At 40.8% G+C, this 23,227-nt stretch overlaps 1 protein-coding gene across 2 annotated transcripts in view; it reads left to right on the top strand.

The window, feature by feature from the left end:
• SYNPR (synaptoporin) overlaps positions 1-23,227 on the top strand; it is a 297,141-nt gene that overhangs the window by 160,709 nt on the left and 113,205 nt on the right. For both annotated transcript variants that reach the window (XM_082344817.1, XM_082344818.1), the window contains one exon: positions 21,810-21,934. In XM_082344817.1, the coding sequence (XP_082200943.1) occupies positions 21,810-21,934 (125 nt within the window). The remainder of the gene's footprint in view (positions 1-21,809; positions 21,935-23,227) is intronic.

The following is a 23,227-nucleotide window of genomic DNA, read 5'->3' as shown; positions in this document are numbered from 1 at the left end:
GGGGAGTCATTATTCTGTCTACCACCAAGTTATAAAGGAGTGATATAAGGATAGCTTCATGGCGAAAATGGCACTTGGACTGAGTCTTAAAACACAAAGATGATGAAGGCACTCACATAGGTGAGGGCTTATATGCAAAGAATGGCTAATAACCTGGCGGGGTGGGTCGTAAGTAATTTGTTGTTCACAGAAAATAATGAGAGATGAGGCCAGAGAGGCCGGGAGGGAGGGACCCGAAGATAGAAGGCCTTGCGTGCCATGCTAAGGAAGCCACACTTGATCTGGTAGGCAGTGGAGGGCCATTCAATGGTGATAAGTGGAAAAGGGAAGCAAGGTAGTTAAACTTGGATTCTGGAAAGGTGACCCTTGCAGCAGAATGGAGCCTGGATGTCCTGGGGCAAGGTTGAAGGCAGGTACAGCTGAGAGGAGACCACACCATTACTCTGGGCCAGTGGTGATGGTGGCCTGGGTCAAAGAAGTAGCAAGTGAATAGAGAAGCTCTGATCAATATTAAGAATGCAGAACCAACAAAGCCAGGGGACTGTTTGAATGAATGAGGTGAAGGAGGACTCTCAGGTTTTTGACTTTGATGATGGGACAGAAGGAGGTACCATGGGCTTAGTGGAGCATATCTCAAAGGAGGCTGTTCTCATGGGTTCTAGGAGTCACCTTCATGGGAACACAGCCTTTCAATACTCATTAAGCCCGGAGTCTCTATGCCATACCAGGTAAATGGGTTTGTTATTTCATTTCCAATGTTTCATTGAACTTGTAGCATTAAGAAATGAGAACACTGTAATTATCATAACCATTAAAGAGACCAGCTTCCTATGAAGCAAGCTCTGCATTACCCAGCTCTTTCTACTTCCCTCTGGCGTTTGTCAACCATTTCTTCCCAGGGAATATAAACACATCAACCGATAAAAGCCAAATGCAGCAGCTTCCTCCTTTTACTTGAGCAAGTCTGACACCTTCTTACATCTTTGTTCCGGCCTTTTCCAGAGCTTGTGTCAAAATATCTCTTCTAATCCTCTCCCCACAGACAACTGGTTCTCTTAGGATTCTGGATTCCATCCCAGCATCTGCCAGATGCGATGGTAAGGCTCAGTGAGATCAAAAGAGGTCCCCTCTTCTAGTTCTACTTATTTCTTTCCAGACTCTTTTACTTTAACCACTTCTGGTGGACCCCCTACCCACCCTCGCACCAAGTACTTTGATATAAACTTGTGGGTCCCGCCCTGTTTGGAGGGAGATAAGGGATGTATTTCCATTAGTTCAAAAAATTACTATGAAATGCCTGCTATGAGCTAAGTATTACGTTTACCCTGATGACAGTTCTGACATGCTGCTCTTTATTTACCTTCATCAAAGAACTTTGGCTCTACTATTCTATCCTACTTTTTAGCTTACTTCTGTGTGTATCTGACAGGTCCTGGAGGTGTGCTCTGGGTGTACTTGCACGAATTGAGGAGATTATTTAATTTACAGACATGATGAGAGCACTTCTGCAATATGGGGGATGTGAAGATAACCAAGAGATGGTCCCTGCCCTCAGAGGGCTTCCAACCAAGCAAGGCAAATAGCATAACGACATCATGCCCTTTTGTAATTCTTGTTTCATTTTTAGTTCATTTCTTTCCACCTCTTCAGTAGGTATTTGAGCTTTTTTTCCTAGTTCCTCAAATTCCTCATCTCCTCCTTCACTTCCATTCATTATTTGATTTCACTGATCCATCCACTAAGAAAATTAAGATCCTTTCACATAGGACTCCTCAATTTCCCTCCTTTCCAACTCAGCATGATTCCCTGGAGCCCCATCCAGTGACTACTTCTTGTTCTTTAGAGGAAGAATTATCCCTCACATTCATTAAGTGCATTTTTATTGGACATCTACTATTTGCGAGACAGTTCCCACTTACATTTCTGTTACCCACATCTTCCAGTTTGCTCTGGCCCATGCAAATCCCTTCTTTTAGAATTGTGTCACTTTTTGTTTTGTTTTGGTTTGCAGAATCATCTTTGAGTCCCATGAACAAATAAAATGATTCTCTGATGGTATTTTAACCTTGCTAGATGTGTTAAAAAGTGGCTTAAGTTTAACTTGGGAGCCAGAAGCTAAGATGTTTAGAAAAGGTCACTCTGTCCATAGTCACTAGATGGCTACATATTTGCAGGCTCTTCTGCAGTGCTGGAGTTGGGATAATATTTATGTCTGTATTTATGGGTATGGTCTATATGAACTCCACTTAACAACATTAGTACTCAGAAACTAAAGCCAATCTGTTAAATATTAAGTAATTTGATATATTTTTTTACCTCTTGAATTTAATCAATAGAAAGACATTACTGAATGATGGTGGGAATTTTTGTCTTATTGTCTAAGAAATAATGTCCTTTACTTAGAATGTATAGTCCTTTAGGCTATGGTGATCTTTCATCTCATTAAAACATAGTGAGAAAAGACTGCTCTCTCATAATGAGGCAGAACTAAGTGGGTTCTTGGAACAATCAATAAAAGATTATTAAGAAAGAAAATTTGTGTTAAAGAAAAGAGAATATATTTTCCTCTAAGTCCTGCAGTATTATAATAATAAAACAGAATGAGACTTCCTTACTTTAAAAAGTGATCCTCTCAGGACGTGGATCGACCTAGAGACTGTCATACAGAGTGAAGTAAGTCAGAAAGAGAAGAACAAATATCGTATATTAACGTATATATGTGGAATCTGAAAAAATTGGTATAGACGATCTTATTTACAAAGCAGAAATAGAGACACAGACGTAGAGAACAAACGTACGGATACCAAGGGGGAAAGGGGGGGTGGGATGAATTGAGAGATTGTGATTGACATATATACACTATTGATACCATGTATAAAATAGATAACTAATGAGAACCTACTATATAGCGCAGGGAACTCTACTCAATGCTCTGTGGTGACCTAAATGGGAAGGAAATCCAAAAAAGAGGGGATATATGTATACGTATAGCTGATTCACTTTGCTATACAATAGAAACTAACACAACATTGTAAAGCAACTATACTCCAATAAAATTTTTTTTTTTAAAAAGTGATCCTCTTGGAAATTTTAAGATTATTCTTGAATATCCTTAAACAAAAAATCTTGAAAACTGTTCACATACATATTAAATTTTAAAAACTATTGAATTTTGACTACACATGGACATGTATATCTAGATTGGTTTATAATATGATCTCAAATTTGTAAAAACTTTTAATAATGGAAAATTTCAAGCATATAAAAAACACAGAATAATATAATGAGCCTCTGTTTCCTCATCGTTCCAGCAATAATCAACTCATAACTAACATTATTCCTTTTATACTCCCCAAACATTAGATCATTTCTTCTGTAATAAATTGGTGTGTATCTCTCAAAGGTACTGAAAACAAAAACACTACAATACCATTTCACATGTCTTAAAAATGAGCAATAATTCAGTTGTCATCAAATATCTATAAATTTCCAAATATCTCTCTTAATCTCATGACTTTTTTTTTAGTTTTCTGAAATCTGGATTTTTGATATATCTATTAGACCTTTTCATGCATAAGCTCTTCTCTCTCAGTCTCCTCTTCTGTGTCATTATTCATACAGTTTAATAATTTATTGTTGTTATTCTTGAACAAACAAGGTATTTACACCTGGAGAGTTTCTCGGCATCTGGATTTTGCTGATTTCACCCTTGTGATGTCATTTTATACGTGTCTTTCTTTCTTTCCTGTGTTTTTTTGTAAATTGGCAGTTGGACATAGAGACTTGATCAAATTCAGCTTTTGGGTTGTTTTTTGCAGAGGATACCTCAACACTGGTAAGATCTTCTTCCATTAGAGGCACATAATATCTGGCTGTCTCTCTTTTTGTGTTGTCAGTCCTCAGTGCTTAGATTAATTTGTTAAGGGTTGTGTCTTAGCTTGGGCTGCCATAACAAAGTACCACAGACTGGGTGGCTTAAAAATTAGAAATTTATTTCTCACAGTTCTGGAGGCTGACAAGTCCAAGATTTACATGCTTGCAAGGTAGATTTCATTCTCAGGCCTCTTCTCTTGGCTTGTAAGTGGCTGCCACCTTGCTGTGTGCTCCTTTCCTTGGTCAGCACACACAGGGAGAGATACAGAGAAAGGGAGCAAGCCCTGGTGTTTCTTCTTTTAAGAACACTAATCCTTTCCCTTTCTGACTTACTTTACTTAGTATGATAATCTCTAGTTGCAGACAAATACCGTATGATATCACTTATATGTGGAATCTAAAATATGGCACAAATGAACCTATCTACAAAACAGAAACATACTCACAGACATAGAGATCAGACTTTTGGTTGCCGTAAGGGAGGGCAGGAGGGAGAGGGATGGACTGGGAGTTTGGGGTTGCTAGATGCAAACTATTACATTTAGAATGGACAGACAACAAGGTCCTAATGTATAGCCCAGGGAACTATGTTCAATATCCTGTTATAAACTGTAATGCAAAAGAATATAAAAAAAGAATGTCTATATGTGTACAACTGAGTCACTTTGCTGTACAGCAGAGATTGGCACCACATTGCAAATCAACTATATGTCAATAAAAAAATAATAATAAAAGAACACTAATCCTATGGGATCAGGGCCCCACCCTTAACTTCATTTAACCTGAATTACTTCCTTAGAGGCATCATCCCCAAATACAGCCACAGTGGGTTAGGGATTCAACATATGCATTAGGGTAGGGGCACAAATATTCAGTCCATAACAGGTTGCAAAATGGTGATATTCTAATTCTTTGTCATTATTAGGTGAATAGTTCTGTGAAGGCAAACTTCTTCTCTACTCTTAAGTCACTTACTAGTAGCATTCTTAAAGAAAAGGCAAGATAAATGATTTATGCTTCCCTTTCATTTACGAGTGTTTTAGTTCACTAGTATCCTCTAACAGTGACCAATTAGATTTTTATGATTAATTGTTCCTTTTAGTATAGTTATGACCTCATGGATTCAAACCGTCATTCTCTATCTGTGTGGTCTTGGATGAGTCACTTAACCCCTCAATGCCATGGTTTACCCAGCTCTGAAATGGGGGTGATGATGATACCTACCTCACAGAGTTATCAGATTTTAATGAGATAATGTCTGTAAAGCACATTACAGTCATTAAAGACAAGTGTATTGCCGGACACAAGTAGAAGCTCCCTAAATAGTAGCAGCAGTTGTGTTGTTATGGTTAGAATTATAATTAGAAAATATTACTTTAGAATATACTTCAAACTGTTCCTCCAGAACTTCTACTCTAGTATTTTGGGTATTTTTCAAATGAATAAATGCTACCTTTTAACTGCCTATGTCAGGCTTGCTTCTTTTCCATTACATAGTCAAAATAATACATGGTAGCAAGTGCCCTGTTATTCCAGAGGTGATTTGATGACTATGCATTATGTTTGGGAGGTTCAGACATTGATTCCCAGGTCAAGAATCAGAACAATCAGAACTTCACAAATATCTTGAGTATGAACAGTAGAGAGATGCAACTTGCCAGTGAGGTGTGTGCAAAGCAAGTAGAATGTAGAAAGGCCTTCGAATCTCTCTACATAGTTATTTGCATGTTTTAAAATTCTTCTGACAATAAATGGTTTTATGACTCATTCTGGGTTTCTGCCTCTTAGTTCAGGAGCTTAAATATGATGCCTGTTCATATTCCTGGCTTATAGTTGATAAGCCCTGGATTTTATTTATTTATAATATAGCCACAAGCATAAAAATGGCTAAACAAGCAGAAAAAATCAGCTCCTTCTGTTCTCTTCATGGGACCCTGTGCTTGTCTTTCATTAAAGTGAAGCTGCATTTAAGACAAAATTTTTTTGTTTTAATTTTTTTTTTTAAAGGAGAGCGAATGAGAGAAACTTCTCTGGTTAATGAGCCATACAGTCTAATGAAAAGAATTAATTGAATGTGGCCAGTTGGTTATGGATCAGTATTTTTCCCCCAAATAATCCTATTTTATTCTAATTTGCTTTATGGATATAAATATAACTCTGTTTCATAAAATGTTCGAATTTTAAAGAAGACACATGAAATACACCGAATTCATCCAGAATAGAATCCCAACCTGACTTTTACTTTCTATTTAGAGACATGGTAACTAAAGCCTGCTCTTTATTTTAAAAAAATGGGGTTAAAGGATTATGACTTTAGTTTTTAAAAAAATTCTAAACATTCTACATTATCATGAAAACATGGCTTCTGGCAAGGAATAGTTCATGCCAGCATATTCTATACATGTTATTAAATTACAGAACAGTGGCTGTGTTCCATGCATTTATCTTACTCTAATTTTCCTATCAAGCAAAAGTGTGCAGTTAAGATATCTATCAATGATTTTCTTCAGTGATCTAAGATCAAATTTCTCCAGAAAAATGTCAAGTTCAAAAACACTACAATAGGCAAGAAATTAATTCATAAGACTTTTAAGTCAGGTGTCAGAGAAATGGTTTCAGTTCTCGGTGAGAAGTTCTGTGGAATTTTTATTTTTTCTTGTTATTCTGTTATGACGGATATGAGAGAATGGGAGTGGAGTCCTTTAAAAACAATGACCATCACTGAATCTGACAAAAGATAAGTTACACTTTTACTCAACTAAAGATTGACACATTCTTAAGCATATATTCCCATGGTATATTTTGAAATAGTCTTACCTTGATTGTAAACAGTGACTTTGCCAAAGTATTTTAATAAATGAGCAAGTCAAAAATGTGATTCCATTTACACTCTCTATAAATGTAAATAATTTTTTAACTTTTTTTATTGAATGAAAGATTCTTTAAGTTCTATAGTGCTTTACAATTTTCAGAAGTTTCACACACATGATTTCATATAATCCCATAATAACCCTTTCCGCCCCATTCTTATATTGTTCCTCCCCCAAATGTAAATAACTTGAAGGTATTATGAAGATAATTCTGAAAGGGAGTGGGTTTTCTTCAATTTTACATTTTTTCATCAAAATGGAAGTTAAAAATAGCATAGCTGTCTAATGACAGGCCTGAATTTACTTTGTTCAAGTTACCCAGAGGTTGTCTAAATTTGCAATTTTAGTAAGATCTTTTTTTTAAGTTGAAGTATAGTTGATTTACAATATTGTGTTTGTTTCAGATGTACAGCAAAGTGATTCAGTTATATATTTTTTCAGGCTATTTTCCATTGTAGGTTATTACAAGATATTGAATATAATTCCCTGTGCTATACAGTAAATCCTATTGCTTATCTATTTTATGTATAGTAGTTTGTATCTGTTAATCCCATACGCCTAATTTGTCCTTCCCACCCTCCCTCTCCCCTTTGGTAACGGTAAGATTGCTTTAATAAAATTTTTTTTTTAGTTACGAAAGTTATACATGCTTATTGGAAGAAGTTGAAACAATACAAAAATAATTTAAAAATAAGATTCTGCTTCCAAAATTCATTCTTTAATGTTAAAAACTGATAATACTTCAGTACAACCTTTCTAGACCTTTTCAAGTCCATTAAAAATGTGTACATGTATAAATACTTCCTTTTACAAAAATGTAATGCACATATGTCATACTTGGCAATTTGATTTTTTTTTTTTTGCTTTACATAAGATCACCTATAACTTTCTATACTGCTTTTCATACTTTTTAACTATCGCATAATAATAGTTCATTGATTGACTACTTCAAAATTTATTTGATTATTTTTGTAATAGGCATGAGGTTTCCAATTTATTTTTACTATTTCAGTCATGCATTTTACTTTAAAGATTTATGTCAGGCTTTATGTTGGAAAATAAAATTCAAGTAGAAATTTACATTTCTCTTCATGGGCAAGTGTTAAATTTAGCATATAAGGCACAGGACTTTCTAGGTACTGTCCAGGGAAAAGGAAATGACTAGATGCTGAATGGGCTTGACTATGCTATCTTGCCTTTATAAAATGCCATGAATGCTTGTTTTACTTCTTCATCTTTCTCCCGTAAATTTCTGGGGCAGACAGTGGCAACTGGCTGACTGAATAACCATTCCCAGCCCTTGTACCATTGCCTACCTCCCCTCTGCAGCCCAGGAAAGCCAAATATTTACTTCTCAGGCTCCCGTGCAGCTAAGGATATCCATGGAAATGCAACAACCATTTTTTCGTGATGAGGCAGAGACCACAGGAAACAAAGTGATGTTGGCTCAGACATCATCATACCAGCAGCCACTTAGTTCTGGACTTCTCAATACGTATGAAAAACAAAGTCCTCTTTGTTTAAGCCACTATTTATCAAGCTTTCTGTTACCTGTGCCCAAATACGTTATTAAGTGATCCATCTCCAGGCTACAGGTTTAAGAAAATGAAAACAGAAACTTTTTATGCTATATAAGTAATTTGGGGTTCTCCTTCTGCAGGGCCTGGTCAGAATTCCTCAGGTGCTACTATGAAGTACCAATTTTATGAGGCTGCCTTTGCTTGGGAAGATTTCATATAAATCACAAAGCAGCTAGAAGGGCACAGTATACAATTCTTGACAGGTAGCCTGAAATGGAAAGCAGCGTGGAAGATATTGGAGCTGGTTAAGAACATAGATAGTTATATACAACGACAAGAAAAAACATACAGCTCTATGGGGGAGAGCTTTTTGACCATGGTTTTCAGTGCCTCCAAATAAGATAGAATTAGATTGTCTTCCAGGGATGACCTGCAGTTTTTATCTTCACGGGAAGGTCTCATCTGAGATTTTACAGGGTTGTTCACAAAAACCTTCTGGGTCAGAGTGTTGCAGTGACCACAAACTGATGGCAAGAATAGGTGCTTTGTCAATTTCTTTGGAAGAATCCAATTATCAATAAGAGAAGAAACACTAGAAGAAAGAAGAATTGGACCAAAATGAGTAGAATTGGAACATTAAGTTTTAGAGGTGTTCATCAGTCAGCTGAGGGCCTCCTGGGCAGCCTTTGGGATATGAGGGAAGCCACAGTTAACCAAACACTCTTTCTGCACCAGAAAATACCCTGACAGTGTGTATTCCTCACTTTTCCAGGGCTACTAGTGAGTAATCAGCTCTTTTAAACAACTGTGTTCCCAGAAATGCTCCTCAGGGGTGCTAAGGACCAATGACTCATCAGCCCAAGACAAATCACAAAAGGAGAAGGCACCAGAGGGGTTCATCAGAGGCAGGTAGAGAGGCAGGAACTGGGTCTCTTTCACCTATAAGCTGTTGAATGATGGACGGGAGTGAAAGTGAGGAACTCCCACCCCGACCCACCACGGGTGGCTGAGAATTAGGATGAGGGGCTTGTTAAATGTAATTGGCAGAACTACTCCTGGCAGCCTTCTTCAGTGTTCTTATCATACCAGATTCTAAGTCCCTCCCCACTAATGTCCTGTGATACTGCAGAGCGAAGGCTTGTGAGGCTGAGGCAAGATCCACGAGCTGCCACTGGCATCCACGTGGATGATCAGAGCTTTGTCTTACAGATGCTTCATTCCATCCTCACTTGGCTTCCTGAGCATTGATGTGACAGAGAAAGCCTTAACTAGCCCATAATTGATATTAGTCTTTCCATAGTCTGCTCCAGCCAAGTGAGATGCCCTTCACAGCCCTGGGAGAGTTGGGAAGAAGGAAGATAAACTTTAGAGAAAGGCAGATCCGAGTTCAAACCACGACTACTTAGCATACCAATAACCCATGTGATCTTGGCGTGCAGTTTGACCCAGTTTCTTCATGTGAAAAACGAGGGGTTATGTTTCCACTTCAGACGGTTGTTGAGAGGATTAAATGGGCTCATATAAATAATGTATTTATTGAAGAGACTGGCCCCGAGAATCAAATGTGGTTGATTTTTTTAGTGCTATCATCATCGTTATCATTGCCGTCATCATCGCCTTCACAGTGTTTATTATTCTGGGCTTCGGTACCAGGGTTCACGTTTTCAAGCCCGTCATCCTCTCACCTTGTCTTGCTCATTCATTCATATTTTCATTCACTTGACAACATTTATGAGCCGCCTACCATGTTTTGGCACAGCAAGGATACAAAGAGAGCTGAAGTGTGGTCCTGCTGGCCAAGCGTCTGCAGACTGTCTGGGGAAGTGAGACACTTGCTCATCTTCCAGCGTCAGGTCCTGCCCTCTCTCCATCCGCACTCTCCACTGTTGCCAGTGTGGCTTTTCTGAAATGCAGATTTGTCACTCCCCTCCCCTGCCGAGAACCCAACCCCCTCCTAAAACCCAGGTTTCCTCATATGGATGGACAATTTCTGTAACGACCAGATAGTAAATAGGTTTGCCTTTTTGGACTGTAGAATCTTTTTGTTTGTTTGTTTATTTGTTTATTTATTTTTGGCTGTGTTGGGTCCTTGTTGCTGCGCGCCGGCTTTCTCTAGTGGCGGCGAGCGGGGGCTACTCTTCGTTGCGGTGCGTGGGCTTCTCATTATGGTGGCTTCTCTTGTTGCGGAGCATGGGCTCTAAGCGCAAGGGCTCAGTAGTTGTGGCACGCAGGCTCAGTAGTTGTGGCACGCGGGCTCTAGAGTGCAGGCTCAGTAGTTGTGGCGCACAGGCTTAGTTGCTCCGCGGCATGTGGGATCTTCCAGGACCAGGGCTCGAACCCATGTCCCCTGCATTGGCAGGCGGATTCTTAACCACTGCACCACCAGGGAAGTCCCTGGACCATAGAATCTTTACTGTCCGTACTCGGCTCTCTCATTGTCACCTGAAAGCAGCCGTAGACCATGCACGAGTGAATGGATGTGTCTAGACATGGCTCAGGGGCCGTAGTTTTCAAATCCTTCCTAGACCAGACCTGACACATCCCTCTTGCCTCCTGAATGGAGTCACCGCTTTCTTCCCATCTTACAGTGTCTGCTCCTGTCCTACCAACTGCACGGCCGAGATGTGCCTCACTTGCTCACTTGAGTATCTTTGACTTGTTGCTCCCTCTGCCTAAAACACTCATTTTCTCCCTCCTACCTGGCTAAACCTGACATGCTTGCCTGGTGTCTGCTTAGCTCTCCATTCCTGCGGACTCCACTCCACGCCTCACATCCCCTCCACTCCTCTGCAAACATGCACCACATTTTCCTCTAGCATGCTCCAGTGACTGCCACCACCGTAAAGCACTGTCACTGCACCTGTTCATCCACTGGTCCGCATCCCCAAATGGACAGCAAGTTCCCTGGAGGTAGGGGAGCCGAATATATTTACGTATTTAGTCAGTGTGTGTTTAGGGAGCACCTACTTCGTGCCAAGGGCTGGGATTCATCAGTAAACACAGACAAGGGTATTACCTTTCCTCGGGGAAGTGGTCAGACAAAACGTAAACAGGTGAATACACTATGCTGAACAAATACAGGTTTTTAAATGTCTGCTCAGGTAAACAACAACAGCGGCCGGGAATAATGGGAGTCAGGGTGGGGTGGGCTGGGGTCAGGAGCCCTCCTCTGGACGACGTAGTCCAAGAAGACTTTCTGTTTGCAAAGGGGCTCAGCTTCTTTGGAGAGGCCTGCAGAGATGAGAGCGTGGCGAGCTAGAAGCTGAGAGGCATGAGCTAAGGTGCGCTGGGTGGTACCAGTCCTTTCATTAATACAGTCCTAGGGCCACTGCATTGCCTAGAGACTAATCGGTGCTGGGTCTGTGTTTGGTAACTGTCTCAGTTGCATTCCTCAAAAGCAGATCCTGAGACCTGCTTTTTGAAAATACAAGAATTTAGACTCAGCAAGGTCACCTGAGAAGTAATGCCAGGAAGCACAATGATGAGTGGGGAAATGAGACAGAAAAAGGAAAACGCCCACCAAGGGTGTCGTTCGTGAGCAGATGTTGCTGTGGGCAACAGGGGCTTAATCCCATTGGAAGAAACTATATTGAACATACCTCAGACTTTCCCCACAGACAGACAAGGACACTGGGGGTTTATCCACCAGTTTCCATCCCACATTGTTTGGAAGCTGCCAGGGAATTGACTCCCAGAGACTTGCACCGTGCCCCAGTCACAGGCTGCATTCCTGCTGCCTGAGAAAGCCGGCAGCGGAGAGCCTCGAGTGTTTGGGGAGGAGCCTTTGATGCATATGAGGACTGTCCCCCTGAAAATGCAGGTGGCCTGTAGGGTGGGCTGCGGGGATCTCAGCAGAGCATCAGCGGTCTCTCCTACAATAGCTAAATCAGTAAGTGAATAATAAGTGATTGGATGGATAAATGAATGAATAATTGAAGTGAAATCAGTGAAAGAAGCCCAAGGTGAGTGATATGAAATAAGAGAAAATATGAGATATGAAATAAGAGTAAATATGAAAAAAGAGGAATGAATCAATGAAATTAGTCCATGGTTCTTGCTCCAGGGGAGAGTCAGGGAAATTCCTTTGGTGGCAGTGGTGTGCTAGAGCACAGCTGACTGTGCAGCTCTCTTCCCAATCAAGGTTCAGAGGTGTTATGTTGGTAGCTTGGCATTGGCCATCGTGGGAGTATTTACACCATGGAAATTGGCAAATGCTATAAACCAAAGCTTTATCCTCCGGAGATCTGATTGTCAGCACACACAGCTTGGTGGTAAGAGAAGTACCAATAGTTGGTCCCAGTATCCCACTCACTTTCCAGGCAGGCTCCTTACTCTCACTTATTTCTTCCATGTTCATGTCTGAGACTGTGTATCAGGCCTTGGAAGATGTCCCCTCCCTGACTTCACTGCAGACCACAATCCCCATGAGAGCCATTAATCAGCCTGATTACCTGTCCTCCTCCAACCTATTGCTTTCAACTATGCCTTGCAAATTAACCAGAAGGATTAATAGCACCTTTCACTGATATTCCTTGTGTGGTTCAATTTATTCGAAGGAGGGAGCTGCTTGACCTCTTTCCAGGGGAAAACCTTTGATATCGTCAACTGTGTAAAGATATTCCTGCTCTGCTATGGGGGATTTTCGTTTGTGGATGCTCATTAAGCCAGAAAGTGCAAGGCAGTGCTTCTGTTCTTTTTCATCCGAATGTATTCCGAATCAGGCTGCACGCAAGGGAAATCTCTGCTGGCTAATTTCTCCCATTTAGAGAGTAATTTTTGCTGTTAGGAACAGAGCCATAGATCATCCAGGACAGTAGTGAAATGAGAGTTCATCATAGGAGATTTATATCAGTCCCCTGAACTCAAGGGAGGTGAATGATTGGGCCAGTGGTTATGATATTGATTATCTTAGAATGTGCTGGAGGATGAGGTGTCTGCTCTGTTTGAGGAGAATTTGGACCTTGAGGAAAGATGGCAACACAGAACTTTTTTTTCTTTTTTAATTTTTATTGAAATATAGTTGATTTACAATGTTGTGTTAGTTTCAGGTGTACAGCAAAGTGATTCAGTTATATATATATATTCTTTTTTAGATTCTTTTCCATTATAGGTTATTATAAGATATTGAGTAGAATTTCCAGTGCTGTACAGTAGGTCCTTGTTGGTTATCTATTTTATATATAGTAGTGTATATATTTTACTCCCAAATTCCTGATTTATCCCTCCCCACCCTTTGCCCTCTGGTAACCATAAGTTTGTTTTCTATGTCTGTGAGTCTATTTCTGTTTTGTATCATTTTTTTAGAAACCACATATAAGCACATATCATATGGTATTTGTCTTTCTCTTTCTCACTTGCTTCACTTAGTATGACAATCTCTAGATCCATCCATGTTGCTGCACATGGCATTATTTCATTCTTTTTTATGACTGAGTAATATTCCATTGTATATGTACCACATCTTCTTTATCCACTCATCTGTCGATGGACACTTAAATTGTATCCGTGTCTTGGCTGTTGTAAATAGTGCTGCTGTGAACATTGGGGTGCAAGTATGTTTTCAAACTGTGGTTTTATCCAGATATCTGCCCAGGAGTAGCATCTCTGGATCATATGGTAACTCTTTTTTTAGTTTTTTAAGGAACCTCAATACTGCTCTTTATAGTGGCTGCACCAATTTACATTCCCACCAACAGTGTAGGAGGGTTCCTTTTTCTCCACACTCTCTCCAGCATTTGTTATTTGTAGACTTTTTGATGATGGCCATTCTGACTGAACAGAAAGCTCTTATGATTTCACTTGTTTTGGGTAAGTGGACTTTTACCCCTGGACATGCCCTCGATGTCTAGGACGGTGAGCAAGTACACTGCGTTACCAGAAAGAAGGCAAAGGTTTGGCTTAGGATGAACACAGAGCGCGGAGCTTAGAGAAAATCACACATGGGCACGTGCACACACACAAACACAGTGTCTTTATGTCTGTCATCAAGTCACATGTAATCCTTAGAGAATTGGCCTCAGATGGAAATTTTTCTCTTGAGCTCGTCTCTCTCATCTCTACACCTCACACACACAGGTCCCCTCAGGCTCTTCTCCCTCTTGAGCCTTCCAGGACCCACCCCTAGTCCTCATTCCTTCCTGGCTGCATAACACAAAGTTTTCCCATCTCTTCCATCTCCCAGGAGGGTATATTGTCTGTCTCAGGAATCAGCATTAGTCTTGCAGAGCCAAGCATCTACAAGACACACAAGCCGTCCTCTTGGTAGTATTGATGGCCTCTCTGAGCAACACTTGTCAAGCAGAGAAATTTATGTCTCTTTACAGCATCTTCCAATATTCTTCTTCTAAAATCTTCCACCCCATCAAGGGTGAAAAGAGGAAGGACGGGGTTGGGGGAGGAAGGAAGGAAGGAAGAAAGGAAGAGAGGAAAGGAAAGAAAGAAGGAAAGGAGAAAAAGAGAGCAAAGTACACACTTGGCAGTGGACTTTGCAGTATGTGTTTGTGAGACCCTAATGGAGGACATGGAAAACCTCAGGCCACTAAAACCCTGTGGTACATTTCTTGGCAAAGAAGCCTGGACCATTTGACAATCCTTCTATCCATATGGCCAAAAATTGTTCTTCCTGTTATTCTAGAGCTAATTAGAAGACTGCTGACTGAGGGAGTCTACAGACGAGGATTCTAGTTCCAACTCTGCTCTAGCTGAGTTGGGACAAGTGAATTTTCTTCTCTAGTCCTCAATTTCTTCAATAGTGCGGTGGTGGGAGGAGGGGGGTGGAGGAGAAGGAAGAGGAGGGGATACTTTAATGGTTTGGTGAGGGCTCTGAGCCTGATGCTTCACATCAGCTAATGTACACAAAGTCACGTGCAGTAAATTACTCTCAACCTCGTTCACCATCCACCTGCCACATTGACCTTCCATTGGATCCTTGAACTTGTCAAGCCTTTCCTCCCTCAGAGCCTTCACTTAAGCTGTGCCCTCTGCCCAGAGCTCTTCCCTCCACCCCACCCTCCATCACCCGTGGCTTCCTCTCCTTCATCCTCAAGGGCTTAGTGTAAATGTGACATCCTCGGGTATAACACCCTGTCTGGAAGAGGTTCCCCTCCCAACATTGAGCACAATTTGTAATTTTTTTTTTTATTTTGCATAACAAGTTTATTTTTAAAAGGCATATAGACAGTAAACAAAGTAAACATCCCATCAAGATCTTAACTTCTGCCAAGTATTATCTGTCCTAGAATTGCTCCATTAAGTCCCAGTCTCTAGACATCTTAAATTCAATAATCATCATCTTCATCAGAGTCCATTACTTTTCTTCTGCTGAATTTAACTGTTGTTTTCTTTTCTGTTTGTTGGCTTACTTTCTCGAGGATTTCTATTAAACCTTGTTCTGACACCTTCCCACTTAGTTGTCCATACCGTGCCATCTGTATAAGGTAATTCTCTACTGCTTTAGTTTTCTCAGGCTTTACAAGTGCTAAGTTACTTAATCGGGCCCGGGCTGACTGATCCAGAACTTGGGCTAAGATACTGTTTCTCATTTCTGCTTCCCTTTGCTTTGCTTCCTGTTGTGCTACATCGCCAGGGTCCTGGCACACGGCAGACCCTTGGGTCGGAACAATTAAATTCTAGAAAACATTCGGCAGGAACGCTAGTCGAAGCAGGCTAAATCCATGAGCTAAGGGCACCGAGAGACCCGAGGGGCTGAGAATTCTGTTTGGGACCAATGCCTGCCCGGGCGAGAACCAGCCCCTGCCCGGGAGAGGCCCCCCCCCCACCCGCCCGGGGCAGCACGTGGTCCTCTGGCCGCCCGAGACCCCGCACGGCCTGTAATTATTTTATTTGTATGTTCTTTTGCTTCTGTCCCAACCCCCATCCAACATTAAGCTCCAGAGCAGGCAGGGACCTACTTTTTCTTTGTCTTTTCTCTGACCTTTTTACCTTTCTGTGCCCCACCATCTGGCACCTGGTAAATACACCATTAAACAGCTGCTAAATAAGCCAGTGAATTAGTCCTGATTTAGTGGATTTAGGACTGAGGTTTGGAGAAGTTAAAATAACCCACTCAATGTCAGACAGCTAGGAATTGGACTCAAGCTCACATCCACCTGACTCCAGAACTGCTCCCCTGTACCACCAGGGTGGAGTAGCTGGATGGACTTCTGGAAGGGGAATCAGTGAGAGGATTTCCAAAGTTCCCTCCCACTCTACATTTTTCTGCAACACCAAGAGAATTTCAAACCCCCAAAGAGTTTCCATTTCTCTCTCTCCACTCTGTCCTGATGTATTGTAATTACAGAACCAGGTCCCTGGCTGATATAGACTGAAGGAGTTAATTTCACTCTCCCAAATATGGAATCAACCATCCCTGTAATACGTTATTCACTCAGCAGGATCTGACTCTTCCAATGTTATACAGACATTATCTGTTTAACCCTCACCAAACCCATGTGAGTTTGATATCGGTCACACAGTATGATTTCCCTTTAATCAGTGAGGACTGTGGGGAAGGAAAGGTAACCAGAAAGCCCATAGGTATCATATTTAACTCAAGTACAACGTCTCATGTTTTCACAGATCAATAGAAGTTAAAAGAAAAAATAGTGGTTTGTGTGGTTTCAATACTCTGATGCCTTCCTTCTATGCATCAAACATTTTGAACTAAATACATAATTTAAACACATAATAATCATTCCATCTTAAGTTCACTGCATGGTAGTATTAATAATATCTTACAGTATGTAAAGCACTTTAATATAAAATGAAAAGCCAAAGGTAGTTTCTTTGTAGCCATATAAGCACTGAATTTAAAGGATTTGTCTTTAGGTCCTTTACCTCTAAATCACTACATTTTAACGTTTCAGGGAATTTTTAAGAATACAACTGTTTGAAACCATTATGCTATTCTGCCACATTTTTAATATAGGAATATTAAGCTTCACACACACACACTCTGTTGTTGTCAAGAGGAAATATGATCACATATGTTAAGTGCTGGACACATAGCTAGCCCATGGTACGTAGTTAATAATGGCAACAACAGATAATTCCTCCTAACCTTTACCTGTACAAGTGTTGATTACACGCTTAGAACTCTTGCCCCAGAGAAGTGCACATGTGTAAATACCACACAAATCTCTGCATGAATTGAGAGGGGGCTACATGTAAATATATACTCCATCTCATTTTATTCTCTCAGTGATTTGGGAAGATACAGAGGATACCTCTGTTGTACAGGTGAGGAAAGGGCTATCTCCACGACGTATCACAGGGCTTTGGGCCCCATGACTCCATCCTTTCTTCTAGAAGAAATCGTACCAAAGGTGCTATCATGACATGGCACAAAGGGCTGAAACATCCAGTATTGTATGATGAAATCTAGATTTCAGCACTGAGCGATTAAAATCACGTCCTCCTTATTCCTACCAGTACTAAAGGCTGACAGAAAGAGCGCATTTGGTCATGAGCACATCCACGTCACAGCGATAAAGATCTGATTCCCTTCAGCCTTGGTGTTCTGTGTGTGTCATCCCCAGATTTCACAGTGGGTTGGAGTAGCTTCTAAATGCCTCCTCAAGTCCCATCGGTGGTACAAACTAGGAAGAAAAGCAAACAAAGCAAAAAAGATCAGTGTTTCTGGAGTGCTTAGATGTTGGTTCACTGGGGCTGATGGTCATATAGATTTAGCTAGGGAGTAAGTCTAAATTCCCTATTTTATGTCCTGCAAGATCTTACCAAAAAGTTCAAGTAATAACCCTTGTTAACATTTATTGAGTGCTTTTTCTGTGCCAGGATCTGTTCTAAATGCTTTAGCGCATCAGCACATTTTGCTTTTACTACATCTATTATATCGTTTGGTCAAGTTGTTTCTATTTTAAAATACTGATTTTAAAAACTAATAACTCGGTGAATTCTGGATCAAGATGGCAGAGTAGGAAGATACTGAGCTCACCTCCTCCCACAGACACAAAAAAACTACAACTACATGTAGAACAACTATCTCTGAGAATGACCTGAAGACTAGCAGAACAGGTTTTCTAAAACTAAGGATACAAGGAAAAGGCCACATTGAGATGGGTAGAGGAGCAGAGATGTGGTCTAGTCAGAACCTACACCCCTGGTGCCCTAACCTACAGAGGGAGGGATATCACAGCCATGGTGGTTTCCCCTGAGGAGCGAGGGGTTTGAGCCCCACATTGGACTCCCCAGCCTGGGGGAGCTGCACCAGAAAGATGAGCCCCTATAACGTCTGGCTTTGAAAGCCAGAGCAGCTTCTGTCCAGGAAAGCTGGAGGGCTGTGGAAAACTGAGACTTAGTTCTTGAAGAGCATACACACATACTCACTTGCTCCAAGTCCCAGTGCAGAAGCAGCAGCTTAAAAAGTGCCTGTGTCAGGCTTCCCTGGTGGTGCAGTGGTTAAGAATCCGCCTACCAGTGCAGGGGACACGAGTTCGAGACCTGGTCCGGGAAGATCCCACATGCCATGGAGCAACTAAGCCCATGAGCCACAACTACTGAAGCCCACGTGCCTAGAGCCCATGCTCCGCAACAAGAGAAGCCACTGCAATGAGAAGCCCATGCACCGCAACAAAGAGCAGCCCCCGCTCACTGCAACTAGAGAAAGCCCGTGCGCAGCAACGAAGACCCAACGCAGCCAAAAATAAAATAAATAAAATAAATAAATTTTTTTTAAGCAGTGCCTGTGTCATAGAAGAAAAAGATTCATTGACTAAATTTTAGGGCATGTGCTGGAGGGGCAGAGATCTGGTGAAATTTTCTCCAGGGACAGAAGAAGTGGCAGGTGCCATTTTTTTTTAAAACTCTCCTTCCACCTCGCGGGCCCAGCATAGGCATGTACCATTTCTGTCACTCTCCATCAACTTAACTAACACCATGTGCACCAACCAAGTATTTCCCTGAGGACCTACCCTGCCCAACCTGCCTGCCCCAACTGGCTCCCCCAAAGCAGCTGCTGCCACGTTCTACCCAGCAGGCATCCCCAGCTGGCACTGGCACCCCTCCAGGTGTCTCCTGCTCCAGGGGTCCAGCCCCACATACCAGCATACCCACAACAGTCTCAGTCAGGCCTCAAAGCCACTTCAGAGTGAAAGACACACAGTGAAGAAGTGGAAAAAGATATTCTATGCAAATGGAAACAAAAAGAAAGCTGGGGTATCAATACTTGCATCAGATTAAATAGACTTTAAAGCAAAGACTGTAAAAAGAGACAAAGAAGGACCTTACATAATAATAGAAAAGATTAATCCAACAGCAAAGCAAATATTAACAGACATAAAGGAGAAATTGACAGCAATACTATAATAGTAGGGGACTTTAACACCCCACTTATATCAATGGATAGATCATCCAGACAGAAAATCAATCAGGAAACATTGACCTTAAATGACACATTATATCTGATTGACTTAATATATAAATACAGAATATTCCACCCCAAAAGAGCAGGATATGCATTTTTCTGAAATGCACTTAGAACATTCTCCAGGATCACGTTAGACGAGAAAATGAGTCTCAAATGTAAGAAGACTGAAATCATTTCAAGCATCTTTTCCCACCACAATGGTATAAGACTAGACTCTCAGTTACAAGAAGAAAACTGTGAAAAACACAAAGACTTAAAGGCTAAACAACATGCTACCAAACATGCTTCTTCTGGTCCATGGATCACTGAAGAAATCAAGGAGGAAATCACAAAATACCTGGAGACAAATGAAAATAGAAACAAAACATTCCAAAATCTGTGGGACTCAGCAAAGGCAGATCTAAGAGGGAAGTTTATAGCAATAGAGGCCTACATCAGGAAACAAGAAAAATCTCAAATAAACAATCTAACATTACACCTACAGGAACTAGAAAAAGAAGAACAAAGCCCAAAGTTAGTAGAAGAAAAAGAAATAATAGAGATCAAAGTGGTAATAAATGAAAGAGACTACAAACCAATAGAAAAGATCAATGAAACTAAGAGCTGGTTCTTTGAGAAGATAGACAAAATTGATAAACCTTTAGCTAGACTCATCAAGAAAAAAAGAGAAAGGGCCCAAATGAATAAAATCAAAAATGAAAGAGAAGTTACAACCGACACCACAGAAATACAAAGAATCATAAGAGATTATTACAAACAATTATATGCCAACAAATTAGATAACTGCAAAGAAATGGATAAATTCCTGGAAACATACAATCTTCCAAGACTGAATCAGGAATGGGGCAGGGGCGGGGGGGTGTTTGTGGTGGTGATGGGATGACTTGGGAGACTGGGATTGACATATGTACACTAATATGTATAAAATAGATAACTAAAAAGAACCTGCTGTATAAAAAAAAATAAAATTCAAAAAACAACAAAAAAAGACTGAATCAGGAAGAAACAGAAAATCTGAACAAACTGATCACTAGTAATGAAATTGAATCAGTAATCAAAAAAACCCCAACAAACAAAAGTTCAGGACCAGCCGGCTTCACAGGTGAATTAAGCAACTTTCCCAAGGTCACATTCCAGAGCCCATGCACTTAACCCTTACACAAGAATTCCTCTCGCTATACAAAGTGATCTGGTGTTCCTAATGGGGACTCCAAGCTATTATAAGAAGCTGAGTTCCAAAATTAAAATAAAATAAATGGGAGTATTACAGAATGGGTGAGTGTTAAGTGCACTTGATTGACTTTCTTTGGAAATGAGCAGGAAGTTCTTTTGAGTTTAGCCAAACTAAGTGGGCCAAGTTTGGCATTTGTTTCCTTCCCATCTTAGGCCATTCTCACCTTCTCAGATGTATCTTCTCTCTGGAAGACTTCTCTGAGTTCCTGCTCTTAATTTTCAGTACCTAATTCCCATAGATGCATGTTCTACACTAGGATAGACTATGACATTAGTTCGTAACCAGCTGAACCTTTTAGTAGTTGACTCAGAAAGAGCAAGGAATACAGAGTTGTAACCACCTAAGGGGCATTGAGGCTGACATATACTGAGATCTTGTCCTCTGGAAGAGCATATTTTAGATACTCACCTCCTCTTCCTCTACCCATCAACTCTAAAATTCTCCAACTATGCATTTTTTAAAATCTGTATTATTCCAAAAGACAAAACATGTGTATTGCAAAAAATACAGATAAACAAAAAGAAACAAGCAAGGAAACATACCAAGTTCTTCCCACCTGGAGATATCCATCATTAATCCCTTGGTGTGTAGCTCTCCAGAGCCTTTGATGTGAGATTACCTTCTCTACCTTCTGATGTGTGACAGCTCTTTACACCGATATTTGGCCTCAAACACAGATATTTTGTCCTTGTGTTTAATTTTTCTACAAACAAAATTACTCCAGCTTTCCAGACAATTTTTTCAGACCCCACCACCCCATTCCCCATCATCACCCTGGCCTTCATTCCAGCCTGAACTAAATAAGATGCCGCACTTTAGAAGAACTCCAACCTTTCTCAGTGTGAGACGCTGAGCTCCTGTTGACAGATCTCGTGAGATCAGCACCATCCTAATAGCCACCTTCTCTTTTGTTTCTTTGTTCTCCACAGCTTTTTGCAATCTTTGCATTTGCAACATGCGGTGGCTATTCCGGAGGCCTGCGGCTGAGTGTGGACTGTGTCAACAAGACGGAAAGTAACCTCAGCATTGACATAGCGTTTGCCTACCCGTTCAGGTAGGGAATGGTGACTTGTGCTCACTCGTCTTCCGGAGGGGCAGGGCACTTTCTTCTTTCTGTGGTTTCTTTAAAAAATGCAATCTCCCAGGGACTTCCGAGTAAAAAGAGAGGATTTTTCCTGAGCCTGCAGAATGCCCAAACAAGTAAAATGCCCACCTAACACCCTACCCTGGGAAAAATTATTCCATGAGAGTTGTACTTTCAAACGAGAATTAACTCTCCCTCCCCCAAAAAATGCTACAGATTGCCCAGTATTGGGGTCCATCAATATGGAGACCTCAGTTATACAATTTCTTCCTCCCCGTCCATAATTCTTTAAGGTCTCCCAAATTCTCTCTAGAATTGTGTGGTCACCTCTCATTTCATACTGACTATGCGATCCTGGCTGATAATGCGTTTAATGATATTAATAGCTAATACTGTTTCCATGTGCCATTGTGCTTAGCTTGAATATCATTAAGTCATCACAGTGACCTTTTGAGGGGAGTACAAGTACCATTGCCATTTTCAAATGAGGAAACTGAGGCGCAGATACATTTGCCCACATTCCCTTGGCCAGTAGGTGGCAGAGTCAGTGTTCGAGCCCACTCGGGTTAAGCCCAGGACTCACATCTACTTCCGTTGCTTGAGATAACTCTTTCAACCTCTTTATAAGTTCACTATGAAAGGTAAGACCTGTCTATAAAATGATGACTAGATACCTACTAGGACTTGTCCCACATCAGACATCCTGTGATTCTGATCCATCTACCCAAAGTGGATTAATTGAATTCAATTTCTAAATAATTTGTTTCTGTAAAAGTACCAAGCACTTGGTACCAAATAACTGGCGTGATTTTGTAAAACACTTTCAACATAATATTTTGACATCTTATTAATATACTCTCATGTGTGCCCTTCAATTTAGCAAACATTTGTCAAATATTCATTCTGTGCCAGATACAGTGCTGGCTCTGGAATTACAGAGAAAAGTAGAAATTAGCCCCTAAAAACTTTTCTTAAATAGGCAAGTACAGTGTTTTCCAAAATCTTTCCCATGGAGCCCTAGATATTTAATGTTTCTAAAAAGAAAGGAAAAGAGGAAGAAAGTAAGAAGAAAGAGATAGAGAATAAGAGGGAGAGAGGGAAGGAAGGAGAGAGGGAGGGAGGGAGGCGGAATTTTTTTAATATAAATTTATTTATTTATCTATTTATTTACTTATTTTTGGCTGTGTTGGGTCATCGTTGCTGCGCATGGGCTTTCTCTAGTTGTGGCGAGCGGGGGCTACTCTTCATCATGGTGCGCGGGCT

Source organism: Balaenoptera borealis (assembly GCF_965194805.1).
Source record: "Balaenoptera borealis genome assembly, chromosome: 12".
Classification (NCBI taxonomy): Eukaryota; Metazoa; Chordata; class Mammalia; order Artiodactyla; family Balaenopteridae; genus Balaenoptera; species Balaenoptera borealis.
The sequence above is the reverse complement of the archived record's forward strand: the minus strand, read 5'-3'. Positions and strand labels throughout refer to the sequence as shown.